The 15,112-nt window shown below is 41.5% G+C and overlaps 1 protein-coding gene across 1 annotated transcript in view; it reads right to left on the bottom strand.

Annotated features, from left to right (window-relative positions):
• LOC110169104 (cadherin-related family member 1) overlaps positions 1–15,112 on the bottom strand; it is a 71,735-nt gene that overhangs the window by 24,689 nt on the left and 31,934 nt on the right. The window contains exons 8-13 of the mRNA XM_055150244.1: positions 11,630–11,773; positions 8,407–8,485; positions 7,967–8,067; positions 5,099–5,302; positions 4,733–4,885; positions 3,374–3,538 (exon numbers count right to left, since the gene is read on the bottom strand). Of these exons, the coding sequence (XP_055006219.1) occupies positions 3,374–3,538; positions 4,733–4,885; positions 5,099–5,302; positions 7,967–8,067; positions 8,407–8,485; positions 11,630–11,773 (846 nt within the window). The remainder of the gene's footprint in view (positions 1–3,373; positions 3,539–4,732; positions 4,886–5,098; positions 5,303–7,966; positions 8,068–8,406; positions 8,486–11,629; positions 11,774–15,112) is intronic.

Below are 15,112 nucleotides of genomic sequence, written 5' to 3'. Positions count from 1 at the left end.
GGACCATTTTTGGTTCTATGTATGTATGAAACATGGAACAAAAATTATTTCCCAAATTTCAAAGACCCAAAAATCATGTAAATAAATGGATGTATTTCATCATATCTTGTGTTATTCCATCTTTGAACTGTTGATGAAGGTACATGATTTTTCAAAAAAAAAAAAAGATAAAAATTTGCTTGGAAGGACTGACATATTTTATAGAAACAGTTTCTTTTCATTTTGAAGTAATATTAAAGTATTCGGAAGAAAAAAGTCACAAATGATGTAAAATCCTGCACCTTCTACTTGTTTGCACAATTTTCTCTCCGTTACTTTTCCCTCCGTTACCATGAACTTTCTTAATAAAAAATCTCATGACTCAAAAAGTAAGAGGTTTTTCAACCTAATCTTGTACCATATGGTAGAAAACTATATGAAGCAAATATTCAAACCAGTTTGTTAAGGATATGTAAGTGAGAACCAAGAGTTATCACTGTTTGGATTTATTGCCCAAAAAGTGCTGCATATTTCATTCCCTCCGTTACCGACATGAGTTTTTTCATTTTTTGTCAACAACTTGAAAGAATCTCACAGGTTTAACTTGACCCTGTTGGAGTGTAACTCTTTCCTACATTCTGATACTTTACTTATTTCAATAGTTCCTCTAGTTTCTGAATAAGAGACATTTGAATGTAAAAAATCTGCCTGTTTCCCTCCGTTACCACTTGACCGGACCCTTATACTTATAGTCCAGTGTGACTTATATATGTTTTTTCTTCTTCATTGTGCATTTTTTGGCTGGAGCAGCTTATAGTCTGAAAATGACGGTAGTATGAACTGTTTTCATTGTGTTTGGACGCAATGAAAACAGTTCTTCAGTCCCGCTCACGTGTGCATCTGTGATATTTTATCCCTCTCCTGCCTGCAAAGTGTCAAACTGAGCTGTAAACAAATCTAAATATGACCAGAAAACAGCAGTTGCTCTGTGTTTAGCTGAGGTCTGACACTTTGGCCCTGGCAGTGGAGGTGAGTTGGTTCAAAGGTCTAGGAGTAGGAGAAGAGTCAGACATTCTGTGTTGGCAACGATTCCCAAGATCGAGGATTTAAAACCGGAACAAAGAGAATGTTTGCTGAATTTTATCAAGACGTTAGTGTCCTTCTACGTACGGGATTTGGGAAAAGCTTAATATACTAGTTAGCCCCGTTAGCGGCGCATTACAAACATCACGACCAAATAGCAGCGATTGATTAAATAAAAAAAGTACCCGCCTACTGTGGAACAAACGAATCCTAACACTGCGAGGTCAGACGGTTTCTACAAAGTGAAACCGGCTGATGAATCAGGCTAGAATTTTGGTTGCCGGATTATAAAATGATGAGTTGTCTTAATATTTATAATGGAGAGTCTGGGACAGGAGACAACAAATAATATATCCTGTATGATTACAATAAATATATAATAATTAGGGGTGTCAAATTATCACGTTAATTGCGATTAATTAATTACAGTCATATTTAGTGCGTTATGTTTTTTAATCGCGTTAATCTCATTTTTAATCTCTAACTTTAGTGTTTTTGTATGCGAGTTGCTTTATTATAAAACCTGTTTTTATGTGTTGTTGGGACAACAACACACACACAAAAAACACATTTATACATTATATTTCGGTAATTCCACTCATTGCCGGAAACCCACACAAAACGCGCACAGTAAGAGCGACGTAACAGAGCAGCAGTGCACAGGTAAAAACACATTTGTGTCTTGGAAATTATTCTCCCGACGTGAAATATAAAAGAAAATAACAAATATAATATCACCTGAAAACAACCTGCATAGACTCATGATGTCTGCACTACTGTCCTATACACACAAACACACACACACACACACACACACACACAACACACACACACACACACACACACACACACAACACACAAACACACACACACACACAACACACACACACACACACACACAAACACACACACACACACACAACACACACACACACACACACACACACACACACACACACACACAACACACACACACACACAAACACACACAACACACACACACACACACACACACACACACACACACACACACAAACACACACAACACACACACACACACAAACAAACACCTTCATCATCGTCATTAACCTGAGAACGCGTGGACCACGTTTCCTTTCCGTAGTTACTGCGTGGACACCGACGTGCTCCCTGTGAGCCGCGTGTGGATAAACCGTGTTTTCTCGCTACCGCTGGCGACTAAAACCAGAACTAAAACCAGCTACTGACTAAAACCAGAACTCCTAAACCAGACTGAACCTCTAAACTAAACCAGAACTAACTAAAACCCTAAACCAGAACTAAACCAGAACTAAAACCAGGACTAACTAAAACCAGACTAAACCAGAACTAAACCAGAACTAAAACCAGGAACTAAAACCAGAACCTAAAACCAGAACTAAAACCACTAAAACCAGAACTAAAACCAGAACTAAAACCAGGACTAAACCAGAACTAAAACCAGAACTAAAACCAGAACTAAACCAGAACTAAACCAGAACTAAACCAGAACTAAAACCAGAACTAAAAAACCAGAACTAAAACCAGAACTAAAAACCAGGAACTAAAACTAAAACCAGGTCTAAACCAGGACTAAACCAGGACTAAACCAGAACTAACACCAGGACTATAACCAGGACTAATCCATTCCAGGACTAAACTAGGACTAAAAAGCAGGTCTAAACCAGGACTAAAACCAGGACTAAAACCAGTGATCTCATATATAAAGCATTTCTCTATCAATAATATTTTTAATATGGTTAAGGAAAGACTGGACTTTTTATTGTCTTTAAGTCGACAAAAGTTATTATGTTCAGATTTCCTCGTCTTTGCTACTTTACAACAAACAGTTTCTTATTCATGGAGACTTGGGCTCAACAGACAATTTGGAGAGATTTGTTAAACAATAAATGACTTTATAAAGTCACTTTTTTTGTTCTATATCAGTCTTTTGATCTGCCACAATAATGTAATAATGAATTTAAATGAAAATACCTCAAATTGAAGCTTTTCTCAGCAATTTTTAGGTGAGATTAAAATGAGATTAATTAGATTAATTAATTACAGATCATAATTAATTTAATCGCATGACAGCACTAATAATAATATAACGTAATAATAATAATAATGAGCATCATCATCATCATCACTACTGTGCTTTTCCTGTTTGTGATGCACAGTTGATTTGAGCTTCTTTTTCAAATGTACAAAAACCAAACACAACCAAAGTGTCTGTGTGCCCATTAATAAAGATTCTGATTCAAAATAAAGATTTTAAAATAAACATGATTTGTAAATATTTCGTTCTTCTCACCTTGACAGACACCACGCTGGAGCCTCCTGGAGAGTTCTCCGGGACTCGGGCGATGTAATACTCCGAGGTGAACTTTGGAGTGTTATCGTTTGTGTCCAGAAGGTTTATCAGGATGTCCGCCGTCGAACTGAACCTCTCCGGAGTGTCAATCTCCACCGCCAAGAGCTGGAAAGGAAAATATGTGTTCAAATATATCTCCTGCTTCCTCTGCTGTATCTGCTCCTCTCCTCTTCATCCTCTGCTGCTCTGAAATCTGTGTGTCATTCGTTCATTCGTTTTTCAAGAAAAAAACAAAAATAAGAAAATGAAAAAAACAGCCCATTTTTTCATTATTTGTCTCCAAAACCAAAATGAAAAAAAGGATAACGGCCGTTTCCTGTTTCCGTGACTTAAACTGCGATGCCGGACTGAACCAGGACTGAACCAGGACTAATCCAGGACTAATCCAGGACTGAGACCAAGACCAGACCAGTCCGGGACTAAGAATGGGACCAGACCAGAACTAAGACCAGGACTGAGACCAGTAACAGGACCAGACTGAGACTGGGACCAGACCAGGACTGAGACCAGTAACAGGACCAGGACTGGGACGGGAACTGAGACTGCGACAGAGAGCGAGACTAGAACTGAACTGAGACCAGGACTGAGACAGGTGACAGGACCAGACTGAGACGGGGACTGAGACCAGAACTAGATCGGGACTGAGACTTGGACTAGATCAGGACTGAGACCGGGACTAGATTGGGACTGAGACCGGGACTAGCTCAAGACTGAGACCGGGACTAGATCGGGACTGAGACCGTGACTAGATTGGGACTGAGACTGGGACTAGATCGGGACTGAGACTGGGACTAGATCGGGACTGAGACTGGGACTAGATCGGACTGAGACTGGGACTAGATCGAGACTGAGACCGGGACTAGATCGGCATTGAGAGTAAGACTAGACTGGGACTGAGACCAGGACTGAGACCAGTAACAGGACCGGGACTGAGACCGGGACCGCGACCGAGACCGAGACTGGGACTGAGACCAGGACTAAGACCAGGACTGAGACCGATAACAGGACCAGACTGAGACGGGGACTGAGACCAGGACCAGACCAGGACTGAGACCAGTTTAGTCCTGGTTTAGTCCTGATTCAGTTTAAGTCACAAGTCAAGTCAGTAAACGGGAAACAGTCGTTATCCATTTTTTTCCATTATTCATTTAAACACAAAATGTTTTTTTCATTTTGGTTTTAGAGACAAATAATGAAGAAAAGTGTTTTGGTTTTATCTTGAAAATCGAATGATAAACACATCCTCTGACCCTCTCCTTTTCTCTCCTCTTCACTTCAGTAGAGTAAAAGTTTCCTGACCTTAAAGGAGAGCGTGGGTCCTTTCTCGTAGTCGATCCCGGTGGTGTCCTCCACGATGATGGTGACCTGAGCCTCGTTCAGAACCGTCTGAGGAACCACCCTCAGGATGTGACTGGGCCCCACCAGACGCAGCTTGAACTTTGCGTTGGCTCCCTGCAGAAAACACGAGGAGACAAGACAGAAGAATAAAACATCCTCATATCTGCATGTATATGGATTTACTGTCTGAGCTCAGAAGAAACAGGACCAGGTCTGGTTAGTCTTAGTGATCCAGCTTCTCTGACCCTCTTCTCTTCATCCTCTGCTTTGTATTTGGGTTTGTAGCAAATCAGAGACACCAGACACTTGTACCAGACGCCTCCTCACCTGGTCGGAGTCGTTGACCGTGATCTTGAAGCCTCTGAGTATCTCTCCTGCAGGCGGGTGCTCCGTCATGGTCAGTTCAAACCTGCTCTGAGGTCCGTTCTCGCCGTAGAAGGTGGGAGGATGGTTGTTCAGATCCACCACCCGCACGGTGACGACGGTGAGGTCAGACTCCAGGAGCTGACCCCCCGCGCCCAACTCCGAGGCCTAAGAGACGAGGGACAGGGGACGTTATGAGGGCGGATACTTGGAGTGTAACGGTACATGTACTCGTGCAGAACTGTTTCAGTCCGGGACGTTCGGTTCGGTGCAGGGCTGTGCACGAGTGAGTTCACGCAATTTAAGTGTGTTTATATTCCAGTACATGTGCAGCTACACGGAGACTCGGCTCTTTAATATTCATGAGGGAACTCGTCCGTGACTGGGGCAGTGTTTCCCGCAGCGATTTATAGTTAGGAAGGCCGCCTCCACAACAATTTACCCCCGATTTGACTATGTCCCCCCGAACCACATGAATCCTCACAAAATGACGGTCGTCGCGCGGCGGTCCTCAACTCGCCTCTCTGCCCCACCCTCCAATACCCCCCGGGCAGTGTTGGGGAGTAACAGATTACATGTACCGCCGTTACGTAATCAGAGTACAAAATTATGAGTAACTGTATTCCGTTACAGTTACTGTTTCAATGAGTGGTAATTGGATTACAGTTACTTTGCTGAAATAAGTGGATTACAAGGCGGTATTTTCCTGTTTTCACATTTTGTGCTACATCCCATTTATTTATTTTTTTATTTCGGTAATTCCACTCATTGCCTGAAGCCCAAACAGAACGCGACAATAAGAGCGATGTAAACGTCATGTTAAAGTTGGCGGTGTCAGTCACACAGTGGAAGCAGCAGTGCATTGGTAAAAACGCATTTGTGTCTTGGAAATTCTTCTCCCGATGTGAGATAAATATATATATATATAAACAAATATAAAATCACCTACAACTTAAATGTGAAACAGGAGCTACTGGCACCGGTGAAAAACAACCTGCACTACTGTCATATACACAAACACACACACACACACAACACAACACACACACAACACACAAACACACACACACACAACACACAACACACACACAACACACACACAAACACACACAAACACCTTCATCATCGTCATCAACCTGAGAACCCGCGGACCACGTCTCCTTCCGTAGTTACTGCGTGGACACCGACGTCTCGTGCGCCGCGAGTGGACTGTGTTTTCTCGCGTAAACTGAGCTTCCTCCTGTGCACCTCTAAACCAGAACTAACACCAGGACTAAACCAGGACTAATCCAGGACTAAACCAGGACTAAACCAGGACTAAACCAGGACTAATCCAGGACTAAACCAGGACTAAACCAGGACTAATCCAGGACTAAACCAGGACTAAACCAGGACTAATCCAGGACTAAACCAGGACTAAACCAGGACTAAAGCAGGACTGAACCAGGTTTAAACTAGGACTAAACCACGATTAAACCAGAACTAAAGACCTGGTCTAGACCTGGTCTAAACCAGGTCTAAAATCAAGAGTAAACCAGGTCTAAAAATCAGGACTAAACCAGGACTAAACCAGGACTAAACCAGGACTAAACAACACGACACCTAACAGTAGGTTGACATAATTTAAGGTGATCTCATATAATTTCTCTATCAATAATATTTTTTAATATTAAGGAAAGGCTGATCTTGTTATTGTCTTTTAACAGACAAAACCTCTTATATTAAGATCTCGTGGTCTTTGTTTCTCTACAGTAAACAGTTGTTTATTCATGGAGACTTGGGCTCAGACAATTTGAAGACAACAAACAAGAATTTTCAGGATGTGGTTGCTACGTTTAAAAAAACATGACAATATCAAGTAATCCAAAGTATTCAGATTACGTTACTCACTTTAAGTAATTTAATGGATTACGTTACAAACTACATTTTGGGGTGTGTAATCTGTAATCTGTAGGGGATTACATTTTAAAAGTCACCTTCCCAACACTGCCCCCAGGTACTGGTTCAATGTTCAGCGTCTTTGTGAGGGTTTCATCCTGCCCCTCCTACCCCTCCCTTCCCTGTTCTTTCCCTGCTCCCTCTTCGCTTCTCTCACCTTATTTGGTTTTTCCTGGGCGGGTCCCCAAATCATCTCACCTCCTGATCCTCGTCAGTAATCATCTCCGGCAATAAAAGACCTGCTGACCTGCTCTCCAGTGCCGGATCGTTCCGTCAACCAAGTGGTGAACTACTCAGGCTTTTTGTGTTTTTGACTCTTATCTGTTTACTTTTGTCCGTTCCCCAGTTCAACCGTTTTGGAGCCAGCCTCATCCCGTTACCACCTGTTTCGCGAGCCTCTGGTCAGCCTCTTCACCGTTGCACTTCAGCCAACCTGGACCCTACCTCCCCTGGAATCTATTCCCCCCCGTCCATGACTTTTTTCATTAATAAATACTTTTGTTACTGCATATTTGGGTCCGACCAGTGATTCTTTAACAGTCTTCTCTGCCAGTGTAAATGAATAAAAGTGAGATTTATTTTATATTATTTTGCTTCAGAAAGTGGTCCCATTATTCAACCCAAAAGACTTGAGCGTTGTGAAATGGACTTTAAACGATCAGATTAATATGAAGAGTTTGTGAAGCTGATCCCAAACAAATATTTAAGGTTAAAGTTGAACATTGGTGGGTCAGACGTTTGTAGATTTCTTTCAAAAATAGTGAATCTCCACCTGAAATGATGACTTCCTGAAATACTCACAACCTATATCAGTATCACTTTTTTTTGGCTACGTTTAACATTTTTTAAGGTTTGTTTTTCAAAATAATACAAGTGAAAAAGTGTCTCTTTCACCTTGACGATGATCTCGTAGAGCTCGTTCTTCAGCGCGGTGGGGAAAGTGTTCAGAGTGATGCACCCGCTCGTGCTGTTTATGTCGAAAACACCGTCACTGCCTGAAACCAAACAACAAGACTTACTCTGGTAAAACTGTACATACTTTAAAGGTTTTTTAAAGATGCCAGACTTTAAAGGTGCACTGTGTAACTTTTCTTTCAAGCCAGTTACTTGTCTCCATGGAGATGTTATTACTTTGCAGCAGTGTTCCAAAGTATGGCATTAAACTCCATCGATCTCCAAAGAGGCAAGCAGGAGATGCCACCGTTTAGTTTTTTTTTTTTTTTTTTATTTACAGGTGGAATCTGTCTGTCTGTGTATCTGAAAAGTTACACAGTGCAGCTTTACCACAGAAATATTTGGACTAATATTTGGACTGTTTCAAACGAGCTTCTCACCGTTGAGGATCTGGTAGTGCATTGGGTTGGGGTTGCCCTGGTCTCCGTCTCTGGCAGAGACTGTGAACACTTCTGAGCCCTGAAAGAAAAACAAAAGGTTTAATTGACAAAATCTGTTAATTGATTAATACATAAGTTACAGGAGCTATAAATAATATATTATAAAGAAGTTCAAATATATTGTTTAGGGCTGGGTATCATACAGATGTTGCTGATACGATTCATACCTCGATACAATGAGCTGGCGATTCGATACGGTTCAATAAAAAATAAAGGCTAAATCCTGGCTGTGACACAAAGGCTACGTTTACATGACGACGGCCTGAACAAAAGACGCAAAAGTGGCGTCTTCACTTTTCATTCCGCATTTAGACAAGCGTTTTCGGGAGGAAACGGTGACGCAAAAGTGTGTGGAATTCGATTGGTTATACATGCCAAATTTCTGTGTTCTGTATGTATGTGATGTAAATGATTATGTGATGTGAGCAGATCTGACCAGAGTTTTGCGTCTTGGGCCGTGTAAACAGAAACACTACAGCGGAGCGAGTTCAACTTTTCCACTCTGGAGGGAGGTTTCAGATTTTTGTGTTTTTAAGCCCCAAAAACGGCGTCACCGACTAAACGAAAGGCACTTCTGATAAAATATTTTGTTGTTTTTACCCGCAAGTCTTCTCGTGTAAACAGGCCATAAAATTCTTTGTTAAATCACTTCTTGTGCAAAGTTCAAACAGTGAAAATGTCAAATGTGTCACATCAACGAGTTTCCTTCCTCTAAACCACAGGTGTCAAACATAAGGCCCGGGGACCAGATCCGGCCCTGCAAGACCTTTTAATCTGGCCCTTGGTTGATTTTCAACTTAAATATTTTAATTAAAACATTGGTCTCCAGCGTCTCTGTACGTGGCCCCTCCCACCAGAGCAGCACAAATGAAGACTTGTCTCTTTCCAAACGCTCTTAAAGGACGATCGTTTTGACTGTTGACCGTGACACCCTCATCAGAAAAATGTCCAACATGAGAAAAGTGGAGCCGAGTGCAGAATTTTACAAGAAAAATTGACTTATTCCTGTTTACATACAAGTTCATGTTAAAATATTGTGTTGAAATTACATTTTTCTTAAAGTTTCAGGTTCTTCATAATAATATCATATTTTTGTAAAAGAAAGAGTTCATCAAGTTTAAAAAGATTTCTGTAATAGATTTGTGTTTCTCTGCACAAATATTTGAACTTATTGTTATTTTTGAGGTTTATATTCCATGAGTTTTTCTGATCCGGCCTCTTTGGGATCAAAGTCGGATTGGACACGACCCCCGGACCAGAAAATGAGTTTGACACCTCCTGGATCTAAACAAACAACAAAACTATAGCTGTAAGAAAATAATTTAGTAAAATAAACCAAAAAATACTCTTGGTGATATATCGCTACAGCAGCCCATGATATCGATACTGTATCATCACATTAAACAGTACGATATATCGATATTTCAATATTTTTGCACACTCCTAATATTATTGCTTTTGTCTGCTATTTAAACGGGGCTAAATATGACAAAAAAGTTTCCTGTTTCACATTGTATATTAAAACATGGAATACTTGGATACTTTTAACTTTTACTTCAGCAGGTATTTGTACTTTCTACTCCACTACATTTTTGATCAGGAGTGAAAAGTAAAAAGTACTTCTATCTCTTGTTTTTAACACAGCTTTGTAGTTTGAACGAGCACAAATGACAAATTAAAACTGCAAGGAAAAAAAGAAATATGAATTCATTTTTTTCTCTTTAGCACATATCTACATTTGAAGCTTTATTAGATCCAAAAACCTGCGTGGAATCTTTTTACTTTTTTACCCTTCAGTTTTAAACATGTACTTTAATACTTTTACTTAAGTAGATATTTCATGTCATACTTTTAATTTTACTTGAGTACTTTTTTTTGCTGTGGTGTATGTACTTTCACTTAAAGGTTGTATGGAGGATTTTTTTTTGTTTCAAATTGTCAATGATAGATTATAAAGGATGCAGTAGCCTTGTAATTATGATGACCAAAAAAAAGAAAAAAATTCATCAACTCTGGACGTGGTGGGGCTAAACATTTGCCAATAGATAACGACACTGCCTCGTTATCTGTGAGCTGACAGGCTGTCAATCAAACTCCCTACGTTTCTAGTGTAACTGACTTGCCTGCGCCGCCGGTACGTGGTTTACGTACGACTGTCACACAGTCCACAGACGCAAGACGCACAGACGCTGTTTACTCCACCAACGCAACAGTTCTTAGCGGCTTTTTTTGACCTATATCTTCCTCACAGTTCGCACAAAGTTTGTTGCGATGGCGACAAGAATCCAGGAGCAGTTCGCCGCAAAAGAAAGTCCGTTTTTGAGGTCGCTGAAAGAAGAAGACAAGGGGAAAAGCAGCGAAGCCAAACTAAGGTGATTCTTGTAGATTCATTCCAGCGATGGCGCGACTGAAGCAGACGAAGGGTCTAAAGACTGAACGCACTGGTCCACAAATTACTCCTGGACAGGAAACTTCTGCTTATTATGAAAACGTACTTTATTTCCAAGAGCTACACAAACGTTTTTCAAGGACACGAATGTGCGATATCCTATGTCTGAAAACGTAATTTTCAAGGCAAAGAAAGAGTCCGCTTGCTGCTGCGTGTTGTAGCTAGTTCATTCGCACTGAATCTCCGCGCAACCTTCTCTGCACCCCTTTCCTGCTCCTGTCCCCGCTGCCCGCTCTTCCAGCTGCTCCTCACTTCTTCTCCGCGCACGGAATCTCCGCACACACCCTCCCCCCGCTCCTCACTTTTCTCCGTCTTGCCTAACCAACACTGTAGTTAGTTGTTTACAAGTCATGTGCAGCGCACCGGCTGTAAACAAACCTGTTTCCACAAAACAGGTTTGTTTACAGCCTCCGTAAGGAGGAGAGGAGGAGAGGTGTTTCTACGTAGGAGCTGTAGGGGAGGGGGGTGGTTTCACACATGCGCAACATTTGAAAAAGGACAAACAGTCGCTGGATTTCTCGTTCCTTGGAAAATCCTCTATACAACCTTTAAGTAACAAAACCGAGCACTTCTTCCACCACTGAATTTAAAAAAACCTTTATATTATTGTATCACACATCAGTATTTCTTCAGTATATTGTGCAGCCCTACAAAGTACTACAGGAAATACACATATTATTTACACATATGAAGCATTAGTGTGCAAAGTCTCACCGGGACAGAGACTTCGTACACGTATCCAAAATAAGGCGTGCCCACAAACACAGGGGGCGTGTCCTGGGAGTCCTGCAGATTGACTGTGACCGTGGCGCTGGACGACAGGACCTGGTGTCTCCCTTTGTACTTCCCTCCTCCGTCCTGAAAAACAACAACAACAACAACAAAACATCAGGGGGTTAAAGGTGAATTCTAGTATTTCACTGTTTACTGATCTATTTCAGGATGTAGTTTCGTCATCACAAACAGACCTGGAGTTGTGTTTTGTTTCATTCACACATTTAACACACAAATCCTGCAGTTCTTCTGTCAAACTGAAAACACTCTGCTCCACTGTGTTTTTGAACTCCATACATCTTCAGTAGAATCATTTGTCACATGTCAGTTCATTGTAAAATATAAAATAAACATCCTGTTACAATTAAAATGATTAAAGTCTCGACCAGGGGTGTTCACACTTTTTCAACATGTGAGCTACTTACAAAATGACCAAGTCGAAATGATCGACCTAATACAAAGTCAAACAAACTGCACTGAAACACTCTGTGCCCCTTTTTTGGACCCTCCCCCACAGTTTGAGAACCTCTTCCTCTGGCACTTTACACAAAACTGTGAAAAAAGTGAAGGAAGATTTTTTAAACCTGTTTTTTTTAAAGTTCCAAACTGGAGTTTCATTCTTTTCTGGTTTTGCAGTCTTGATATTTACCAGCCTCTGCACGTTTTACCAAACCAAACGCACATCGTGACAAACACAGATGCATTTGTCACTTTTGTTAGACAAACTTCAGCCAAATGTGGCAGTAGGTCTGTTCTGTAGATCCGCTCTATGCTGTAGACCAGACCTGCTTTGTGCCAACACTGGAACACAAATTTCGACTGGTTTTTGCTTCACGTTTGGTCTTGCTCTTCTAATCAGCCGCACTGTGGGAGGGGCTTGTGTTGGCTGTACGCAGGAAGGAGCGAGAGCGTGAAAAGGCGAGGGGCGGCGTGCTGACGTGAGGCAGATGGACAGGTAGGATGTTTAGGAAGTTGAACCTGCCCTGTGATGCACGCTGGTACACGAGGGCACACGCTGTCGCAGACGAGCCGTGCGTAGGGAGCGTGTGTGTTTGTGATGCGCCGTAGAGTCTCCGCGGGTTTCAAATGAGCGCACAGGCTGCACTGAGACGCCCCACACGCTCCTGCACCCGCTACAAGTTTATTACCAACAGCAGCGGCCGGAATGAAACATGATCACACTTGTTGAGTGTCAGACCTCGAGTGAGAGACAAGACCGAGTCCAAACGCGAGTCCGAGACGAGACACGGCGATCTACTCACACGACCTTGGCGATCGACTGGTAGATTGAGATCGATGTATTGAGCACCACTGATCTAGACGACCGGTTGTTTTTCTGTTAAAAATACTTGATAATGATAATGCCTGTTTTTATTATATCTTTAATTAAATATGTTTAATTTCCGTTAAATCTGAGCCCAGAGTTCGTGTTAACACCAAATTTAACAGCTAAAAAACTCGAGCAAAGAGACGAGCGCGGAGAAACGCCGAGGCTGCCTGATCTGAGTGTGATATTTCAAGTGTTTTGTAATTACAGCGATACAGGATTTTACCAGAAATAAAAATAAACCTTCTGAAACTTTCTTCGTGAACTCTATTTAAAGGTGTTAAAGGTGCATTGTGTAACTTTTCGGGTCAGTGTGGTATTAAACCTTTCTATCTTCATGGAGACCAAACCAGACCAAGTTACAGGTCAGATCTGTGGAGAGGCGACCCCGCTCACAGTCAGAATGTTTGTTTTTCAAGGTATTTTAAAGCTTTAAAATAAAACGTATTTGAATAAATATAAAGTAGAAATGTTTAATGTCCCCAACCCCCGGGCCTAAACCAGGACTAAACCAGGACTGAACCAGGTCTAAACCAGGACTAAACCAGGTCTAAACCAGGACTAAACCAGGTCTAAACCAGGACTAAACCAGGACTAAACCAGGACTGGACTAAACCAGGACTAAACCAGGACTGAACCAGGACTAAACCAAGACAAAACCAAGTCTAAACCAGGACTAAACCAGGACTAAACCAGGACCAAACAAGGACTAAACCAGGAATAAATCAGGTCTAAACCAAGACAAAACCAAGTCTAAACCAGGACTAAACCAGGACTGAACCAGGACCGAACCAGAACTAAACCAGAACTAAAACCAAAACAAAACCATGATAAAACCAGGACTAAACCAGGTCTAAACCAGGTCTAAACCAGGACTGAACCAGGACTAAACCAGGACCAAACAAGGACTAAACCAGGACTAAATCAGGTCTAAAACAGGTCTAAACCAGGTTTAAACCAAGACAAAACCAGGACCAATCCAGGACTAAACCAGAACTAAAACCAAAACAAAACCATGATAAAACCAGGACTAAACCAGGTCTAAACCAGGTCTAAACCAGGACCAAACCAGGACCAAAACAACTAACAGGACTAAACCAGGAAAACTAAACCAGTCTAAAAAGGTCTAAACAGGTCTAAACCAGGACCAAAACAGGACTAAACCAGGACTAAACCAGGTCTAAATCAGAACTAAAACCAAAACAAAACCAGGACTAAACCAGGACTAAACCAGGTCTAAATCAGAACTAAAACCAAAACAAAACCATGATAAAACCAGGACTAAACCAGGTCTAAACCAGGACTGAACTAGGACTAAATCAGGTCTAAAACAGGCCTAAACCAGGAGTAAATCATGTTAACACCAAATTTAACAGCTAAAAAACTCGAGCAAAGAGACGAGCGCGGAGAAACGTCGAGGCTGCCTGATCTGAGTGTGATATTTCAAGTGTTTTGTAATTACAGCGATACAGGATTTTACCAGAAATAAAAATAAACCTTATGAAACTTTCTTCGTGAACTCTATTTAAAGGTGTCAGTGTGGTATTAAACCTTTCTATCTTCATGGAGATCAAACCAGACCAAGTTACAGGTCAGATCTGTGGAGAGGCGACCCCACTGACAGTCAGAATGTTTGTTTTTCAATGTATTTTAAAGCTTTAAAATGAAACGTATTTGAATAAATATAAAGTAGAAATGTTTAATGTCCCCAAACACCGGGACTGAACCAGGTCTAAACCAGGTCTAAACCAGGACTAAACCAGGACTGAACCAGGACTGAACCAGGTCTAAACCAGGTCTAAACCAGGTCTAAACCAGGTCTAAACCAGGACTAAACCAGGACTAAACCGGGACTAAACCGGGACTAAACCGGGACTAAACCAGGACTAAACTGGGACTAAACCAGGACTGAACCAGGTCTAAACCAAGACAAAACCAAGTCTAAACCAGGACTAAACCAGGACCAAACTAGGACTAAACCAGGAATAAATCAGGTCTAAACCAAGACAAAACCAAGTCTAAACCAGGACTAAACCGGGACTAAACCAGGACTAAACCAGGACTAAACTAGGACTAAACCAGGACTAAAATAGAAC

Source organism: Boleophthalmus pectinirostris, unplaced genomic scaffold, assembly GCF_026225935.1.
Source record: "Boleophthalmus pectinirostris isolate CB_2022bp ecotype Guang Dong unplaced genomic scaffold, ASM2622593v1 HiC_scaffold_14, whole genome shotgun sequence".
NCBI classification, from domain to species: Eukaryota; Metazoa; Chordata; class Actinopteri; order Gobiiformes; family Gobiidae; genus Boleophthalmus; species Boleophthalmus pectinirostris.
The sequence above is the reverse complement of the archived record's forward strand: the minus strand, read 5'-3'. Positions and strand labels throughout refer to the sequence as shown.